We start from the raw sequence: 17,422 nt of genomic DNA, 5'->3' as shown, positions 1-17,422 counted from the left end.
GTTTTCATATGTCTCTGTGTTTTCCATCCCATATTTCCATTTACTTCATCATACTTGTGTTATTAGACATCCTTGGAGAGTATCATTCCTAATGGCCTCTAGATATACCGTTGTGTGGGTATGTGACTGTTTAGTAACTGATTCCCTGCCTCCCTGTTTTTACGACTATAAATAACCCTGCCACTAACATCTTTGGTCAGGAAAAAAAAAAAAAAAGGAAGGAAAAAAACCCCAAACAGATCTGCATTTCAATGACTTTGTTAGAATGAGATCTTAAATGGAGTTACAGGTTTTGAGGCAGAGTGCCACACTACAGAGCAGTGTTTGGGGCAGTGACCGCAGCTGGAGGGAACTGCGTGGATCTGTCTGAGTGCTGTCCGTGGATCTGTCTGAGTGCTGTCCGTGGATCTGTCTGAGTGCTGTCCTTCAGGTTGGGCAGGGGAGCAAATCCCAGGGGGTCTGAGGACCAGAACAGGACCCCAGCCCAGGAAAGCAGACGGACCCACCACGGTGGGGCCAGTGGACGAGGCCAGAGAGGAGCGAAGCTGGTTCTGGACCTTCAAAGCCTCACTGGCCTCAGAGGTGTCAGACACTAGAGACGGAGGGATGGGGACTCAAGTTTTCTTCCAATCTGGAGTTCCTGCAGTTCCATTTGAATATTAAGCCCCCGTATGGTCAACAGTAGCCTTTCATAATTCAGACCCCTACAATCTGAAGTTGTTCAGGTTTTCCGACACTCTTTAGAACAGCGCTCCTCAAAGGTGGTTCCCGATGGGTACCAGCAGTGTCACCATCACCAGATACTAGGAATGCACATTCTCAGACCATGCTGTCCCTCTAGAGCCCCAGTCTCTTGTTTTAACCAGCTGTCTGGGAGCTTCCTTTGAGGGGCACTGCTGCACGTGCCGTAGGAGCAGCCACCTGTGCCAGAATCTCCTGGGAGGGAGGGTGTGGCTGTCTTGTTAGAAAATGTAAAAATGCAGATTCCTAGGCCCCGTCACAGACTGAAGGCATCCTCCCTCTGTCCCTGGGGTGGGGCCAGAGTCAGTATTTTTTGCAGGCCCATTAGAGGAGGAAAACCATTGCTCTGGAAGAACCCAGCCCTCCCATCAGTAGTCACGTTGTTGGCTTGTGCACAGACTTGACCGTTTCTGAGGCACGATTGCACTCATTGTATACCCGGGGGAGGACGGGAACGGGCTGCAGAAAAGGAGAAAAAAGAGCTGGTCAAGGCCGCAGAGCCCCCAAGAGCTGGCCCTGGGACTGGCCCATTTTCTTTCCTACTGTTTCGTGCCAGCACGGGGTGGAGTTAGGCACAGTGGTGTGAGGAGTCCAGGCACCAGCACAGCCCTTACTATCTCGCAAGCAAGGCAGATGTGAGAAAGGACCACTTCATTCACTCTTGCTAAGCACCACACCCAGGTGCTTAGAGTGCTGGTGGCGGGGGGGGGGGGGGGCACGCAGGAGGCTGACGCTTCAGACAGTCTAGTCAGGTGTCAGCGGGTGAGGGGGCAGAGGAGAGGGAGGGGCTCCTGGCTCCTACGCGCTCCTCACCCCCAGTTCTCATCCAGACCTCCTCCTCTTTCCACCGTGGAGGGTAACTGACGTCGGCTCCTCCGTTTTTAGTTTTTCGAGTACACGTCCCAGAATGAAATTCGCTATAACACCCACCAGCCAGAGGCCTGCGTAGCCGTGGAGGCAGGAACAGATATTCTCGTCATGCATCTCTGCGAGGAAAGGGCCCCGGAGAACCAGAAGTTCGTCCTGCAGGAGGTGAGCGCGCTGTCTCCTTGTTTCCTCGCTGCCGTCTGTCTGTCTGTCCATCTGTTCGTGGGCTGCAGAGGGGAGTGTGGAGGTCAAGTTTGCTCTCTGGCGAGTTTCAAGGATGCTGCCGTGTGTCGCAGGTGGGGGACGTCACAGTGACCCTGAGCCCATGGCCGCACTGTGGGAGCCCCAGTGTCCAGTGTCGGCCGTGCTGTCCTTCTCCTTTCACTCTTGGCTCCTCTCAGTCTCGCCATCCACCCTCCACCTTGCTCTGCGGTGAGCTGAAACGGGAAGAGGACCCGCCACAGACACAGGAGAAGGAGGTGGGGTTCAACCAAGTGGAACAAATCACTAAAAGGCGAGGACGGAGCGTTAGGTCCAGGTGTGAGTCACTCCCTTCGCTGAGCCTCTTTCCCTGCTCTAAAACGGGGGCAGTCACAGCAGCCGCGTCGTATCCCTCGTGAGGACCAGACGGATGGCCAGGAGTATTCTCGGGAAACTGGGAAGCTCTAGCGGGATCAGTTGATACTTGCAGGGCAATAGCCCGAAAAGATCTCTCTGAGGGAGCCGGCTCTCCGTCGAATAGTGGTTGGGTTGCAACCGGCTGTTATTTCAGGCACAGAGGGCACTGGCTCCACCATCTTTGCAGTAAGCTCATGATGTGACTCAGAAATAAGTCATATTTTTGGACTCACGAGAAAGCATGAGGGAATTAAACCAAAGGAAATAATTTAAAAGAAAAAATGAGTTCTCTTTTATCTCCCTGGGAAGCTGTCACTCCCAGCCTGGCCTCAGGGACGAAAAGATTTATCTAGACTGCTTATAAAATAGGTGAATTCCAAGTGTAATTAGAAGTTGGAGTACGTTTTTCTGTAGAGAATGTTATGATTAGCAATGTAATCTGCAGGCTCCTTGGAAAAACCAGGCACCATAGTGCTATCTATGTGATACAAAAAATGAGGAAAATTATTTCTGCGAACCCCAAAAGTCTGTGACCCTCTGAAATGCCCTCTACCTTCTCTTTCTTTCAACTGGGAGCCATTGTAAGTCCTTGAAGAGTAGCCTCCAGGTAAAGGCTATAAAAGTGGTTTGAAATGTCATTAGTATTTTATCTTAAATTTCAGTGACCCTTTAAGGAAAAGGAAGTGTCTTCAGAAAGGTGGGAGGAAGGATGCTTTATTTAATTACAGGCATTATCTCAGCAATATTACAGGTTCTGTTCCAGACCGCTGCCATAAAGCAAGTATTGCAATAAAGAGAGTCACATTAACATTTTGGTTTCCCAGTGCTTATGAAAGTTATGTTTACACTGTAAAGTATTAAGTGTGCAATAGCATTATGTCTAAAAAACAATGTACATACCGTAATTAAAAAACACTTCATTGCTAAAAGATGCTAACTATCATCAGAGTCTTCAGCGAGTCGTAACATTTCGGCTGGTGGGGAGGGTCTTACCTTTAACCCTTTGAGCAGTACGAACGTTCATGTACCTCCTCGTGCCTCCTGACCATCCAGAGTACGATCGTAACAAATATTTTTATATTTGATAAGGCAACATTAAAAAAAGGCAACTGTGTGTTCTTCTTGTTTCCATAAATTGGTTATCAAACAAACATGATTTTAAGTTAATAAAACTATAACTGAAACTAATTTCATTTTTTGAGAAAAAACTCACTACTCAAAGGGTTAATGTTGTGAACAAGGCGTCCTCTGCGAAGGGCAACAAGTGAAGCAGGGTAAAACGAGGCAGCCCGCGCTCGCTTTCCCATTGTGCAGTTTTTGAGCGCTTTTAAGGGTTTTCACGGTTCATATTTTTGAGATTCTTTTCCATCTAACTTTATTTCGGGAACAGGTATGTCACTGTTCTGTCCATCTGTCACTAGGCCATGATTAAGTTCCTTGGGGGCATATAGCTTACAACAGGGGCGGAGAAGGGGACCCGGGACTAGGGGAGAGGTTTGTTGAGTTCACTCAGCAACAGTTTGGAAAAAGAAGAGAAGGGGGAGGCATTAAAGAGGATCACTGTCTTTAGAAGTTTGGGAATTGGCACCGTCTATAGAACCCACTTCCTCTCTGGTGACTCCCCCCCCCCCCCCCCCAGGCTGGCCCGGAGCTGAGCTGGGACTAACGCCAGGTTTCCTGACTCTCCACTTAAATCCACAAGAGCGAGCTCTCCGGGGATGGAATTAGTTGACCTAAGTGGAAGAGATTCATAAAGAGTCTTTGGTCCTGATTTCCCTGAAGGAAAAGAAAAGCTGTAAGGATGAGACATAGGGCCTGATGGATCCCCAGAGCAGCCAGAAGGTGGCACCATTGGCCACCATTGGTCATGACAGTGAAATCCAGGACCCTGTGAACTGCGCCTGTGACAGGCTAGCGTGACACATGTCTTGTACCTGCCTGGCCCTCTCGATGCACAGACAGTCCTGCGTTGCCATTGCACATGACTCAATAAGTATATATACTTACTGATGACTCAATAAGTATATATTTCTGAAATGCTGAAGCACTAAAGAATACATTTTAAGGAAAAAGATACTTTCTGAGGAATTGCTTCTCGTTCTTTTGAACATCGAGTGTCTATTATCTTTTGTAGGATGGCTCTTTATTTCACATACAATCCAAGAAATGTGTTCAGGCTGAGAGGAAGGCGATCAGCAACGGTTTCAGCTTCCTCCCACTCCTGCGAGACTGCACCAGCTCGGAACGTCAGAAATGGTTCTTTAAAGAACGCATGTCATAACGTGTCACTGTGCCACGGAGACCAGCATAGGAGAGTGGGAGGACCTGGACTTAGCCCCACAGAGACTTAGCTAAGTACAGTGACAGACCCACTGAAAACTTGGCTGCTCTATTTTTATAAGGAAATCACTGTGCAATTTGGGAAAGCACGTGGTAAGAATGTGAATAAGCTTTGTACTGATTTTTAAAACTTTAAAATTGTTCCTAAATACCCTATTTTCAAAGGGTAATCATAAAATGTTAACTTTTGGTAGCCAGAGAATTAAAAACCTTTTAAATATTTTTCTATCAAAATGTGTGTTTTACTGTTGTGCCTTTTTATTTCCCCTAGCAGAAAAGTTAATGTTTTATTTTTGGATTTGTAAGGATTTCCAGGTATGAAGATGTTTGCACATGTTGACATTAGACTCATGTACTGTACTTTGAATAAACTGATAATACTTCAAATGTTGGTTTAGATTTTTCTCACTGTGGACAGATGGACAGTGGGAACATTTGTATTGATTCCTTCATGTCACTGAGATAACCTAGATTTATTTAATAAAGAATGCTATTTGATTACGTGTTGCTGCCATAGTCAAACCTCTAGTTAAGATTTATGTTAGCCAAAGAAGACTAACCAAAGGTGGAATTTCAAAAGAACAACTTGATATCCTGGGCTAATATAAACTATAAACTTGCCCGACACAGGGTAGTCTTCCACAGTGCCTAGCTGTTGGGTGGCTGGCTACTTTTAGTAATTACTAGTGGGACTTTAAAACATTTTTATATCATTTAATGTTTTTATCACACATTAGTGTTTGGGAGAAATTTAATGTTCTATATGAAATCAGCTTTCAAGTTGGTTCATTAATAATATTTGGTCACTTAAATCATTTTGTGCTGCAGCAGTCGCTGTGAACGTTTCTCAGTCATTCTGCTCTGTGGAAGACCCCAGGCCCCCTTCTGGGGCCTGGTCAATGTGATGAAGTCAGTGTGAATGGCTTTGAAAAAAATGGACGAGAGCATTGCAGATCTTTATTTTTACAACCAATCAGATGTGAGAGATGAAGAAAGTTTCACCTTGTGTCTTAGGCTCACGGGCTCTGTTTTATATGCATCTCCCTCTCTGAGGATTCCAGTCTCACGGGTACCCAGAAACAACTTTAGTTGACCTGGTTTGGGTCAATCTGATGTATTTTAAGCACTTTGAACTTGAGTTTCTTATCTGTAAAGTGGCAGTAATGAAACCAAGCTCATCGGGTAGGTGTTAGGATTAAATCACATAGAGCAGGTGATAGCTTAGCTTAGTCCCTGGCATACAGTAGGGGTTCATTCATTTCTGTTTTCATAAATGCACTTAATAAAATACAAAACAGATTTCAAAACTAAATACTAAATAACTTAGTTATTTTGTCTTTACAGGATTAACTAGCTTCTGAGAAGGCAGGGACACGGTATGAGCCCCTTCCAGCACAGCTCAGGTCCCTGGCAGACCTGCTGTGGGGCCGCAGCTTCCCCTTCCCGTCGTGGTAACCTGTACAGCAGGTGAGCTGCCCCCTCAGCCTGTGACGGAGCTGAGAGAGCTGCCTGCCTCCTCCCGCCCTTCTGCTGTCAGTCTGAGCGCCCAGTAGGGGTGTGAGCCCCTGGAGGGCGTGGGAAGACAGTGCAGGCAGACGGAAGATCAGTGCTGACCAACTCCATGGAGTGCAGGGAAGCCGCAGGTGCTCCTCTGTGGGCGTTCACTGGGCACCGCAGCAAGTGACCTTTGCGTGGGAAGTCATCATTCTCACTCCTGCCACCAGCATATTCGCAGTAAATTTTAGGGTGGAAAAAAACAATAAAAATAAATATTTGGGGGGGTATCAAGGGAAATGTTTTCAAAGACTGGGAGGCAATTTACAATACTTAGAGGAGACTTTCCCTTCACTGGTGGGGGAGGAGTCTGAGCCTGGCAGGTCCCCACCTGCCCCGCTGGACGGTATGAATTGTCCTCCAGTTCCAGTCATCAGTGTGACTGTTACCATAATAACAATGTAGACAACGCAGGCACATTTGAAACTCGGGTTCAGGATGCCCATCCCTGTCATCAGATGCCTACTGACCATGTGAGAAGCTTCCTTTATGAAAACTTGTGTAAAGCTCCTTACATGTCAGTGGGAAGAATTTGCTTTATTAATACGGCTCAATTTTGGATTTCTTTATGGGTTGAGTATGTGTTAAAATTTAAATTTCCTGCATTCACCTGTTCACCTGCATTCAAGCTTCCTTTTCCCCCCTGTTAAAACAGTGCTCTCCACAGTTTAATGTGTCTGGAATCACCTGGCATCTTGTTAAAAGGCAGATTCAGGTCCAGTAGGTCTGGGGTGGAGCCTGAGATTCTGCATTGCTCACAAGCTCCAGGAGGATACCATTGCTGCTGGTCTGTGGACCATATTTTGAGTAGCAAGATATTTGAGGGAGAGAAGAAAGCTCCTGGCTGGCTATTGGCTGTGTCTTACTCTCACACACACACCAGATGGTGTCGTCCCCTCAGGAAACATGACAATGCTATCCTTGAGGCCAAGTCTTATTATTGGTCTAAAGATTCTCTAAATCTTAGGTCCACAGGATGTGGACCTGGAAGTCCCCCAGAAATCATCCTGTGCCCAGGGTAGCTGATGGGGTCACTGAGGCCAGCGAAGGAGGGGGTTTTACCAGAAACCCCAAAGCAAATTAGGTGTATATTCTTTGACAATACCTATCATTCCACTTAGGGAATCAGTGGTCTGAATTTGGCCTGAGTATATTTTTTTTCTTGAAAATGTTAAAATTGGTACTCATTAAAAACTGTATCTTCAAAAATGGACTTGTTAACATGAAATTATAAAATACAATTAGCTACCATCTGAATAAAAAGATCTAAAGACTGAGTATGTCACATGGCTTGTTGTATCCTAGCCACAATGTTTACTCAACAAGTAGGGTTAGAAACACCGGCCTCTTATGGTCTCCTAATGTTTGTGAAACTTAATGCACTCCACACCAAACTTCTCACACTTACAGCTCGAGAGCTTTGTTTTCAAGGGTGTCGCTCGATCCTGTCAGGACAACTGGGTGAGGATGGCTGGGGCTTGTTTCAGCTGCTGATAATCATTATCCTGCTCGTTCCATGAGTTGGCACTGCTCTAAGCACTTTGTATAAATCAGCTAATTTAGTTCTCAGAACCAGTAATTTAATTCTCCAAGGTGCAGACACAAGCCCAGAGAGGGTCGGGACACAGGGCTCATCAGTGACAGTGCTGGGGTTTGCATCCAGGTAGTCCTACTCCAGAGCTCACTGGTGAACGGCCCTGTCCTCAAGCCTCCCGGAAGGGAGGGGAGGAGACGGCCCAAGTCACACAACTCATACAGCCTGGCGCCGGCCCCTTCCCTCACTCTCAGTCCAGTTACACCACGCTGCCAGCTACGGCATGGGAACTGAGTCTGTCCCTTTTGGAATTCACAGGAGGTCCCAGCCAATTCACATCTCTGGGCGAGCACATTTCTTTCAAAAGTGTCAAGTTCAGGAGCAATACAGGGACCCCCCCCCCCGGGGGGGGGAGTTACCACCTGCTCCTTTTTTTTTTTTTTTTTTTTGTATTTTTCCGAAGCTGTAAACGGGGAGAGACAGTCAGACAGACTCCCGCATGCGCCCGACCGGGATCCACCCGGCACGCCCACCAGGGGGCGACGCTCTGCCCACCAGGGGGCGATGCTCTGCCCCTCCGGGGCATCGCTCCCTCGCGACCAGAGCCACTCTAGCGCCTGGGGCAGAGGCCAAGGAGCCATCCCCAGCGCCCAGACCATCTTTGCTCCAATGGAGCCTCTCTGCGGGAGGGGAAGAGAGAGACAGAGAGGAAGGAGAGGGGGAGGGGTGGAGAAGCAGATGGGTGCCTCTCCTGTGTGCCCTGGCCGGAAATCGAACCCGGGACTTCCACACGCCAGACCGACGCTCTACCACTGAGCCAACCGACCAGGGCCCCCACCTGCTCCTTTAGGTGTTGTCCAGGTACAATTCCATGTTGCCCATGCCCGCACTCTGCCCTTTTTCTCTTTCCAGTGGGGAAGGAGGGCAAAGGCAAGATTTGGAGGGTGTTTCTTCAGTTTCCCTTTCGAGATTCTTGCTGCAAAGCCAGGAGGCTTCCTCACCGTGGCCAGATGACCGCAGTTGCTCCCTCCAGCACTCACCCATCTTCGGGGTGCTTCAACTCCTTGGGGCTGAGTGCTGTCCCATCTGCCGTGTCATGATTCCTCTGTAAATCATCTCGAACCTTCTTTACAAGGCAAGGGTCAGTGGAACTGACTGCTCATCAGAATGTTAGTTATTACTAGTTATTTCAGCATCCTAAAAAGAAATTGCCAGACGGGTGTGTCTATGGGGCAGCTCCAGTTATTAACTCAAGAGTGATTGCAAAGCACCACTGGATTCTAATTGCCAACTGTTATAAAGGGAAGCAAATTACTGGGTTATAGAATGTTAAGGGACTTTAGAAGTCATGTATTCAACTCCTTCCTCATGCAGGAGTTCCTCCTCGTCCCCAACACGTGGTCAGCTGCCTCTGGCTTGTCCACTCACTGCCGGTGGGGGCTGCTCCTCCCTTTCCAGGCCACCCGGTCCTGTCCTGCTCTTGGATGGCTTTGTGCGAAGCCCAACTCTGTCTACCTGGAGCTGCCCTCATTGCTCTGGAGCCCCCGCGGAGGCCACCCAGCACGTTTGTTCCCTCTGCCCCTTAGAGTCATCAAGGGAGGTTCAGCATGAGTCCTCTCTGCTCCAGGCTAGCTAGCCTGGGTTCTTCAAACCAGCCTTCTGGGATGTGGCTTTCACTGGAGTTCTGGGAAGAAGTGTGAGATAGATGTTTGCGTTAAATCTGTTGTATTTAAACCAAAGGTGGAGACTCTATTCTCCATCCCTACGGAGAGTCTAGGCTAGCTCAGGTTACCCCAGATGCTCTGAGAACAAGCAGTAAAATGACAGTAGGCTGTGGAGTGGGGACAGACTGTGCGTGTGTGTGTGTGTGCGTGCGTGTGCGTGCATGTGTGTGTGTGTGTGTGTGAGAGAGAGAGAGTGACAGCAAGGGGGTGTAAGAGAACCTTCATTTTCCGTAATGGGAAGTCAATAATGGTCTAAAACTGGAAAATCATGAGGAAGCAAGGCTAATGTTAGAAATACAGAGGCAAGTATTGGAAGAACTATCTGGAAATGTTGAGAGTCGAAGCCTCGTGGGAGCCAGATCTGAGTGAGGGTGGGGAGGGGTGGGGAGGATTGGTCAGGGAACTATTAGTTTTATTATAAACCTTGAGTATTATTAGACTTTTTGAGCTAAGTTCATGTAGTTAAGCTAAGTACATTTGGTAAAAATTATTTTTGAAAGTTCTCCTAAATGGAGTCTGAGTCCAAACTTTTGTTAGTAGGGAAATAATTAGAGACCTAGGTTTGGCTTTATTTGTCAGGATAGATTTAAAAGAGGTTGGGATGTGTTGAAAGGAAGCCCTAGATATAAATTCCCTTTGTTCACTTGCTGGCTGTGTGACTTTGGACAAGTTACTTAAACCCTCGGGGCCACAGTTCCTTTTCTGTAAAGTAAAGGTCATGCTAGTACCTAACTCTAAGGGAGTGGTGGGGATTTAATGAGATGAGGTGGGCAAAGCTGGGAACAGAGCACTCAGCCAGAATCGGTACTCAGGGACCGTTTACTGACCGAAGAGTCTGGGCTGCTCCATCCCAGAGATATCCTGGGGACCAGAAGAGCTGTCAGAAGCAACAGGGTTATGTCTTGGATTCTGTGCTGTTCGCTGCCTGGGGCAGAACAAGAGAACAAAGGAAGTTCTGGAAGGTTCCCCAGTTCTTCTCCCTCTGCAGGAAAGTTAACTTGTCAACTGTTTTCTCAGAATTAATTCATCCCTGGGAAAACTTTGAACCCAAGAGCTGCAAGTAGTTTTGAGGGTCATTTCAGTCCAGTCTTTTCTCGGTAGACTGGGGGGAAGGGGGCCCCCAGGCCCGTTCGTCCTCTGTGCCCACAGGTAGGTTACATGCGTGTGAGCCTCGGCCAGCCTGCGGAACCCTGGCGGCCACAGGATCCGAGGCCTCGGGGAGTTTGTCCTGAGGTGGACTGGGCTCGGCTCACTTCTTTTGGAACCAGACGCTGAAGGGAAATAAAACTGCCTTTTCTCTGTAAGATTCTGGACAATTCTGGGAACTTGTCTGCAGAACAAATTGATTTATGGGGACCCAGCTGTGTGAAACAGGGATTAGAGAAGATACACTCCAGATGTGGCTTCATTTAAAGGCAGGGGTAGAACAATGGGGTTGAAAGGCTTCTGAGGTTCATTGGACCATGGAGACTTTGAGAAAGTATGGCCAGGGGCCGGTGGCTTCCAGCTGCTGATTCTGAACTGGACGACAGCTGAGCACTAACTCATTCTGCCCAACCTCTTGAAACTACAGAAGGTGATCCTGAGGCTCAGAGAGGGAAGGGGCCCAGCCAGCATCACACAGCAAAGGGAGAAAAGGCTGGGACCAGAACCCATAACTGCTGCTGCCAGTTCCAGTGGCTGACCCATCACCCGGCTTGGCCACTCCCCCTGCCTTTTAGAATCCAACTCAAGGCTGTTTTCTTAATTAAAGTTGAGGGAAGGCCTAACTGATGGTGAGTTGCCCAGAGCGGGAGACCTAATGCTAGGCTGAGAAACTCCCTCCCCATCTCACGTGCTGGTGAGACCCTTGGCAACATATTTACCGGAGCAGTTGGTCCATGCACTGTCAGAACCAGACTTGGGGTGCTTGGTCAGGTGCTTTCTCTGTCCTCTGAGGGTGAGGGCAGGGCTGGCCCAGGAGAGAGTAGGGGTCGCTCCTTAGCTGCGTCACCTTGTTGGGGATGGATTCTAGCTTGTAGAGTTTGAAAACAAGATTCATATTTGGTAGGTCTCCCATTCCTCCTACAGCTGGCCTGACACACCTTTTTGTTCTCTTTAACACTTTATTTTCCAGGTTGTTCAAACTAGATGCTTACCTGAAATTTTTAGAAATTATACAAGAATATAAAGAAATCGCTTACGTTCTCATTACCCAAAGATAGCAACATCTGGACCTTTGAACAACCTGGGTTTGAACTCAGCAAGTCCACTTTTAGTGTGGATTTCCTTTTTTTTTTTTTCCCAGTAAATACATGTATTTTTTTTCTTCCTTATGATTTTTTAAAAGATTTTGGTTATTGATTTGACAAGGGTAGGAGGAGAGTGAGAAGTATCAACTCATAGTTGATTCTCTTTAGTTGTTTATTGTTTGCTTGTTGCATGTGCCTTGACTGGGCAAGCCCAGGGTTTTGAACCGGCGACCTCAGCATTCCAGGTCGACGCTCTATCCACTGTGCCACTACAGGCCAGGCTGATTTTCTTAATAACATTTTTTTTCCCTCTAGCTTATTTTATTGTAAGAATACAGTATATAACACATAACATGCAAAATATGTGTCAATGGACTGTTACTGGTAAGGCTTCTGGTCGACAGTAGGCTATTGGTAGGGAAGTTTGGAGAGTCAAAAGATAAACACAGATTTTGAACTATGCGGCATTGGGGGTGGCACCTCTAACCCAGTGGATTTTTCAAGGGTCAATTGTATATCTGTCTAATTTTTTTAATCCTTTTATTTGGCTGGAATTGGCTCAATATTGGGAACATGTTTCTGTCCTTTGCCCGTAGCAGTGTTCAAATGCATGAAGACAAGAGGCATTCCAGATTTTTCCAATTCTGGGAGGACACCTCAACCCCATTCTAAGTGCCAGGGTTTAAACAACAATTATGATCATTGTCGTTTAATAAGAGTGCACCACTAATATGGCACTGAACCAACAGGTTTTCATACATTACCTTGTTTCATCTTCATGAGAACATTATGAAAGAGGTATTTTCTAGCTCTAGGGGAAGAAACTGAGGCTCAGTGAAAATGGGTCCCATTTGAGCTCATGGGAACCGAGTTCAATGAGATTATCACCTTTAATCTGGCCTCTATATCTTTATTAATGCAGCCAAAGGGCAAAGAAGCTTTCCTGACTGGCTCACTAGCACTGCCTCTTGAATGCCATACCTGTAAAGCATGACTACATTGTGTTAAACAACCCCTCTCCTTCACTCTGGCCCCAAAGGTCTTTCCCCCTTATGTCAATCTCTCTGAGGTAAGATGACTCATGTAGAATTCCTAGCAACAGTATACCAAAAACCCTTCCTAGCACAGCTCCTGGCACATAGTAGTCAGTCCCCGGTTGCTATTATTATATAAAGTGGGTGACACTGTTTGTTTGGTTCCCTGGGTTTCCCTCTCTTCCTCACAGAACACAGCCAGACAATGTGCTAAAAGTAGCATGGTGCTAAGGAGGGGCCCATCCATTGTGGTTGCTCTCTGAGGTGGCTTCCAGAAACATCTTTCCTCCCCAGAAAACAAGAAACCAAGAAGATGCTACCTTGAATTTGGGTTCCTCTGTCCCATGCCTGGCCCTGCCCTTCCCTGGGTTCTCATCACCCACCCCCCCACCCTTTGCTAGTGTGGCAGGTCTGTCTGTGTTTGGTGAGAAGACCACTCCTCACACCGCCCCCCCCACCACCCTCCCAAACCGTGACATCACAGCTGGCCTTCTTGCTGCCTCGGCTGCTGGTCCCTCCACCACGATGCTCAGAAGAGACACTCCTTAAAGCGGGTGGAGCTGTCAAAATGGATTTTAAAATATGGGTTGTATTTTATTTTAATTTTTGGTTGTTTTCTAAATTTGGTCACAATTGCGTCTTCTTGTTCTAAAACGAGAGAAAGGAAGCAGCTGCCCTCCGGGAGGGTCCAGAGAGAAGGGACGGGAGCCCTCGGCTTCTCTGCCGATTGTTCTGCTTCCTTCCTGAGGGCTGGGCAGCAGCCCGGCGGGCGTGGAAGGGGACAGGCACGGACCTGGAGGAGCCCGTGAGACCTCCCTGACCTGGGAGCTTCGGGAAGGGCCTACTGTCACCATGTCACCAGCCCATCACAATTCACCGAGGCTACCATTCCCCTACATGTGCCAGAAACACAGGCACTCCCCACCCCAGCGAGTGGAAACTGTTTACACCCCGACAATGGTGACCCAAGGTGGGCACAGGGAGGGGGAGGAGCCTGGAGAAGAGGCTGCTCTCGTTTTCATCATAGAGAAGGGACATTGGCGCCATCTGGTAAGGCCGAGCAGGCCGTGGCTAGGTAGGAGGAAGGCGGTGCAAGGGGAGGGCAGCGTGGCCAGGGATGGTGGCAGTGGTGTTATTCAAGTGTGGGAAGGGAGACTGGGCAGGGGAGGCCAGGTCCTCGCTGGGTCCACGTCCTGGGGAGGCTGGGTGTCATGCTGAGGAGCTCCGACTTCAACCCAGAGGCGAGGCGGAGAGATGGTCTCTGCGGAGAGATGGTCTCTGCGGAGAGATGGTCTCTGCGGTCAGGACAGGACTGCCGCTGGCCCAGGAGTGGTTTAGCTATGTGAACCATTGCAGCATCCTTCCTCGAGCGTCCCTCCCCTGCGAGAGAGCTGCAGAGGCCTGGGATTCTATCACACTGTGTGGCTTGGCTTCTGTCCCTAATCCTGCCAGGGTCAAGGACCTCTTGTTCGCAAAATCCCTTGAAAAGTTTTCTTCCTCATGTTTCTGTAGCGCACCACTGCCTTTGGCCTCGTCTACCCTGTCTCCTGTTGGCACTCTCTCCTCTGTGGCTTCAGTCACCACATTTCTTCGTTCCCCATTCACCCCAGACTCTTCTCAGCCATTTCTGTGGGTTTCCTCTCCCACATTCTTGAGCCACATTCCCTGAGATCATGTGGGGTCCTCTTGTGGCCTCTCACGTTCTCCCTAGCGATCTCAAACACAGGCGTGGCTTCGATGCCAGTGGTTATCTGTGTCTATCAGTGATGAACCGTATTCAGTTTACAAGCGTCAGAAACCTGAAAAGCAGTGGCTTAATGAACTTCGAGGCTTTATTTTTCTGGCATAACGAGACATCTAGGGTAAGGCATTTCAGGGCTGATGTAGTGGCTTCACAGTGCTATTAGGGATGGAGGCTCATTCTGTCTTTTCATCCAGCCATACTTAGCAGGTTCCTGTCACTCTGTTTGATCAGATAGATGGCTGCACCGGCTCCAAGCACTGAGTCTGTCTCATTTAAGGAGGACAAGGAAGAGGGTAAAGGGCAAAGACCTTTCCCGTCTCTGCATCAGTCAGTTATTGCCACAGTAATCCTCAGTAACGATCACCCCAAAACTCAGCATAACCAGCCAGTTCGGACCAGGCTCAGCTGGGAAGCACTCCAGGCCTGGATCAGCTGTCTTGGCTCTAGGTCAGCTCCAAGCGTACCAGTTCTGGGACAAGGCTGAGCAAGCAACCAGGGTGGGCTTTCTAACAGCAAGTCGTCAGGGCAAGAAGCAAGCCAAACCACAAGCAAATTTAAGATCTCTGCTTTTTCCTTTCATTACCTCTGCGTGTAAGTCACATAGCTAAGCCCATCAGTGGGTAAGTACTCACACTGTAGGAGAAGAGGAGAATGCATACTCATTGTGTAATAATCCACATAAAATAATCTCTCTGTCCAGTCCTGTGTTAGGTCATCCTTTAGCTGAGAAGGTGGCTAAGAAGTGAGCCCCGTCGGGTAGCTCAGTTGGTTAGAATGTCACCTGGATATGTCACATATTATAGTCAACCAGGGAATGCATAGATAGGTGGGACAACAAATCGATGTTTCTCTTATCTCCCTTCCTCTCTCTCTCTCTCAAATCAATAAACTATTTTATTTTTTTTAAAAAAAGGAGGCTGAGAAGTGTATTTTTTCTAGTTGGAATATTGCCATCCTAGACAGACTCAGGTTTTTATTTTTTTTATTTATTTTTTATTTTTTATTTTTCTGAAGTTGGAAATGGGGAGGCAGTCAGACAGACTCCCGCATGTGCCCCACCGGGATCCACCCGGCACGCCCACCAGGGGGCGATGCTCTGCCCATCTGAGGTATCACTCTGTTGCAACCAGAGCCATTCTAGTGCCTGAGGCGGAGGCCATGGAGCCATCCTCAGCGCCTGGGCCAACTTTGCTCCAATGGAGCCTCGGCTGCGGGAGGGGAAGAGAGAGACAGAGAGGAAGGAGAGGGGGAGGGGTGGAGAAGCAGATGGGTGCCTCTCCTGTGTGCCCTGGCCGGGAATCGAACCTGGGACTCCTGCACGCCAGGCTGACGCTCTACCACTGAGCAAACCAGCCAGGGCCTCAGGTTTTGATAGTAAGAAAGGAGAGGAGAATCAAGGAGGCACACTCTGGCAGGGCTTTTTCCAACAGTCATGACCCAGGAGCCACCAGGTAATAAACAGTGAAGTTAGAGACCACGCTGGTTTGCAGGGACACCAAAGACATTATCTTTGTGAAGCCACCAGGACAGAGACAGGCTATGCCAGAAGATTCGGTGACCACCTAATCCCTTCTCCCACTGAAGTGTTTCAGAACTTTCCTCCTAGTGCTGTCATTGGTTTCACTACGTGATGGTACAGAGAGAACATTACCAGAAGGGTTGGGAGGACTCACTGATATTGTCCCCACTTGCTGTTGCTTGTCCTTTATCTCCTAGTGAGACATTGGCTTGTATGATTCCCAGCACATGCCTGTCAGCCCTGCAGGGCCTGGTTCAGCATGTGGCCTGGCACCAAGGCCTGGCAAGGATCTATCTAGCTCCTTTGATAGTGACTCAGATCACTATCAAATATATTCAGGTCCCACTATCAACTAATGAAGAGGAAGGTGCAAAATAATCTAAGACAAGCAGTGAGAGAGAGAGAGGTAAGGTGGAGGGAGGCTGAGGCAGCTCGCTGCCTAATCCTGAAGAGCACAGGCAGGACGAGGCTTTCACCAGACCAGACTCGCTGTTCCTGAAGAGAGTCTGCAATGGCTCCCAGAGCCCATGGAATTCTTAGGCCTCGCTCTCCTTTCCTACCCATTGGCAGCTCGCTGATCTCTCTACAGCGTGGGGCTTTTCCTAGCCTGCAGCCTGCTGAACAACTCCCTCTGGATGTCCCACTGGCCCTGCAAACAACACATTCTAATTGGGACTGTAAACGCTGAGGACTAAGAAGGGTTCCTGGTGGTTAACTGAGCTAAAAAAAAAAAAAAAAAAAAAAAAAAAAAAAAGGCAGGGCCTAGCATCCATTTCTGTACATGGGTCTCTCACACAAGTTGTACTTCATAGAGAAACCTTTATGCTAATCTGCCTGCCTGCACTGTGTTTTGCCTTCTGAGCCAGGCCTTGTAACAGAGTTCTTGGAATCCTATTTCAATCAATAATATTGAGGCTTTCCCCATCCAGTTGGATCTCTGCAGCTTTAACCAACCAGAGCAGATCTATTCTGACCAATCAGAAACCAGGGGTGGGGTCTTCTGTCTATATAAGCCAGCTCCCCTCTGACTCAGGTAGTGTACTTTCCACCAAAGACTGAGGATCGCGTTTCCCCTGTGCTGACTCTGGTCTTGACACATCTTTCCACAAGATGACTGCCAGCATCATGGCCACAAGATGGCTGCCAGTACCCTCTGAGCTACATCCTTCTAGATTTAAATTCAATAGAAACAAACAAGAGCTTGTGTCCTAGCATTTCCCATAGGAGTTCTGAGATTCTAATTGTACCAGCCTAGGTACATGCTCACCCATGAACCAATCACTACAGTCGTGCTAACTGACCCATGAACTTTGGTGGAGCTGTGTAAACGAACCACCGAGACTGGAGCTGAAGCACTAGTGTTTTCACAGGTATGCCCTATTATGGTGAAGCTGTTGGCACTAAATAAAGTTTCCTTCTTCACTGCACCCAAAATTGGGGGTTCCAGTTGGTGTTGAATTGGCAACAATGACTATCAGTTGACAGGGCTCATTGTCATTTTTCCCCCTTAACCTGC

General features: G+C 48.2%; 1 protein-coding gene across 1 annotated transcript in view; it reads left to right on the top strand.

Annotated features, from left to right (window-relative positions):
• GALNT12 (polypeptide N-acetylgalactosaminyltransferase 12) overlaps positions 1–5,067 on the top strand; it is a 34,827-nt gene extending 29,760 nt beyond the window's left edge. The window contains exons 9-10 of the mRNA XM_066367576.1: positions 1,627–1,773; positions 4,361–5,067. Of these exons, the coding sequence (XP_066223673.1) occupies positions 1,627–1,773; positions 4,361–4,507 (294 nt within the window). The 3' untranslated portion in view covers positions 4,508–5,067. The remainder of the gene's footprint in view (positions 1–1,626; positions 1,774–4,360) is intronic.
• Positions 5,068–17,422: the final 12,355 nt, after the last annotated feature.

This window comes from Saccopteryx leptura, chromosome 2, assembly GCF_036850995.1.
Source record: "Saccopteryx leptura isolate mSacLep1 chromosome 2, mSacLep1_pri_phased_curated, whole genome shotgun sequence".
NCBI lineage: Eukaryota > Metazoa > Chordata > Mammalia > Chiroptera > Emballonuridae > Saccopteryx > Saccopteryx leptura.
The sequence above is the reverse complement of the archived record's forward strand: the minus strand, read 5'-3'. Positions and strand labels throughout refer to the sequence as shown.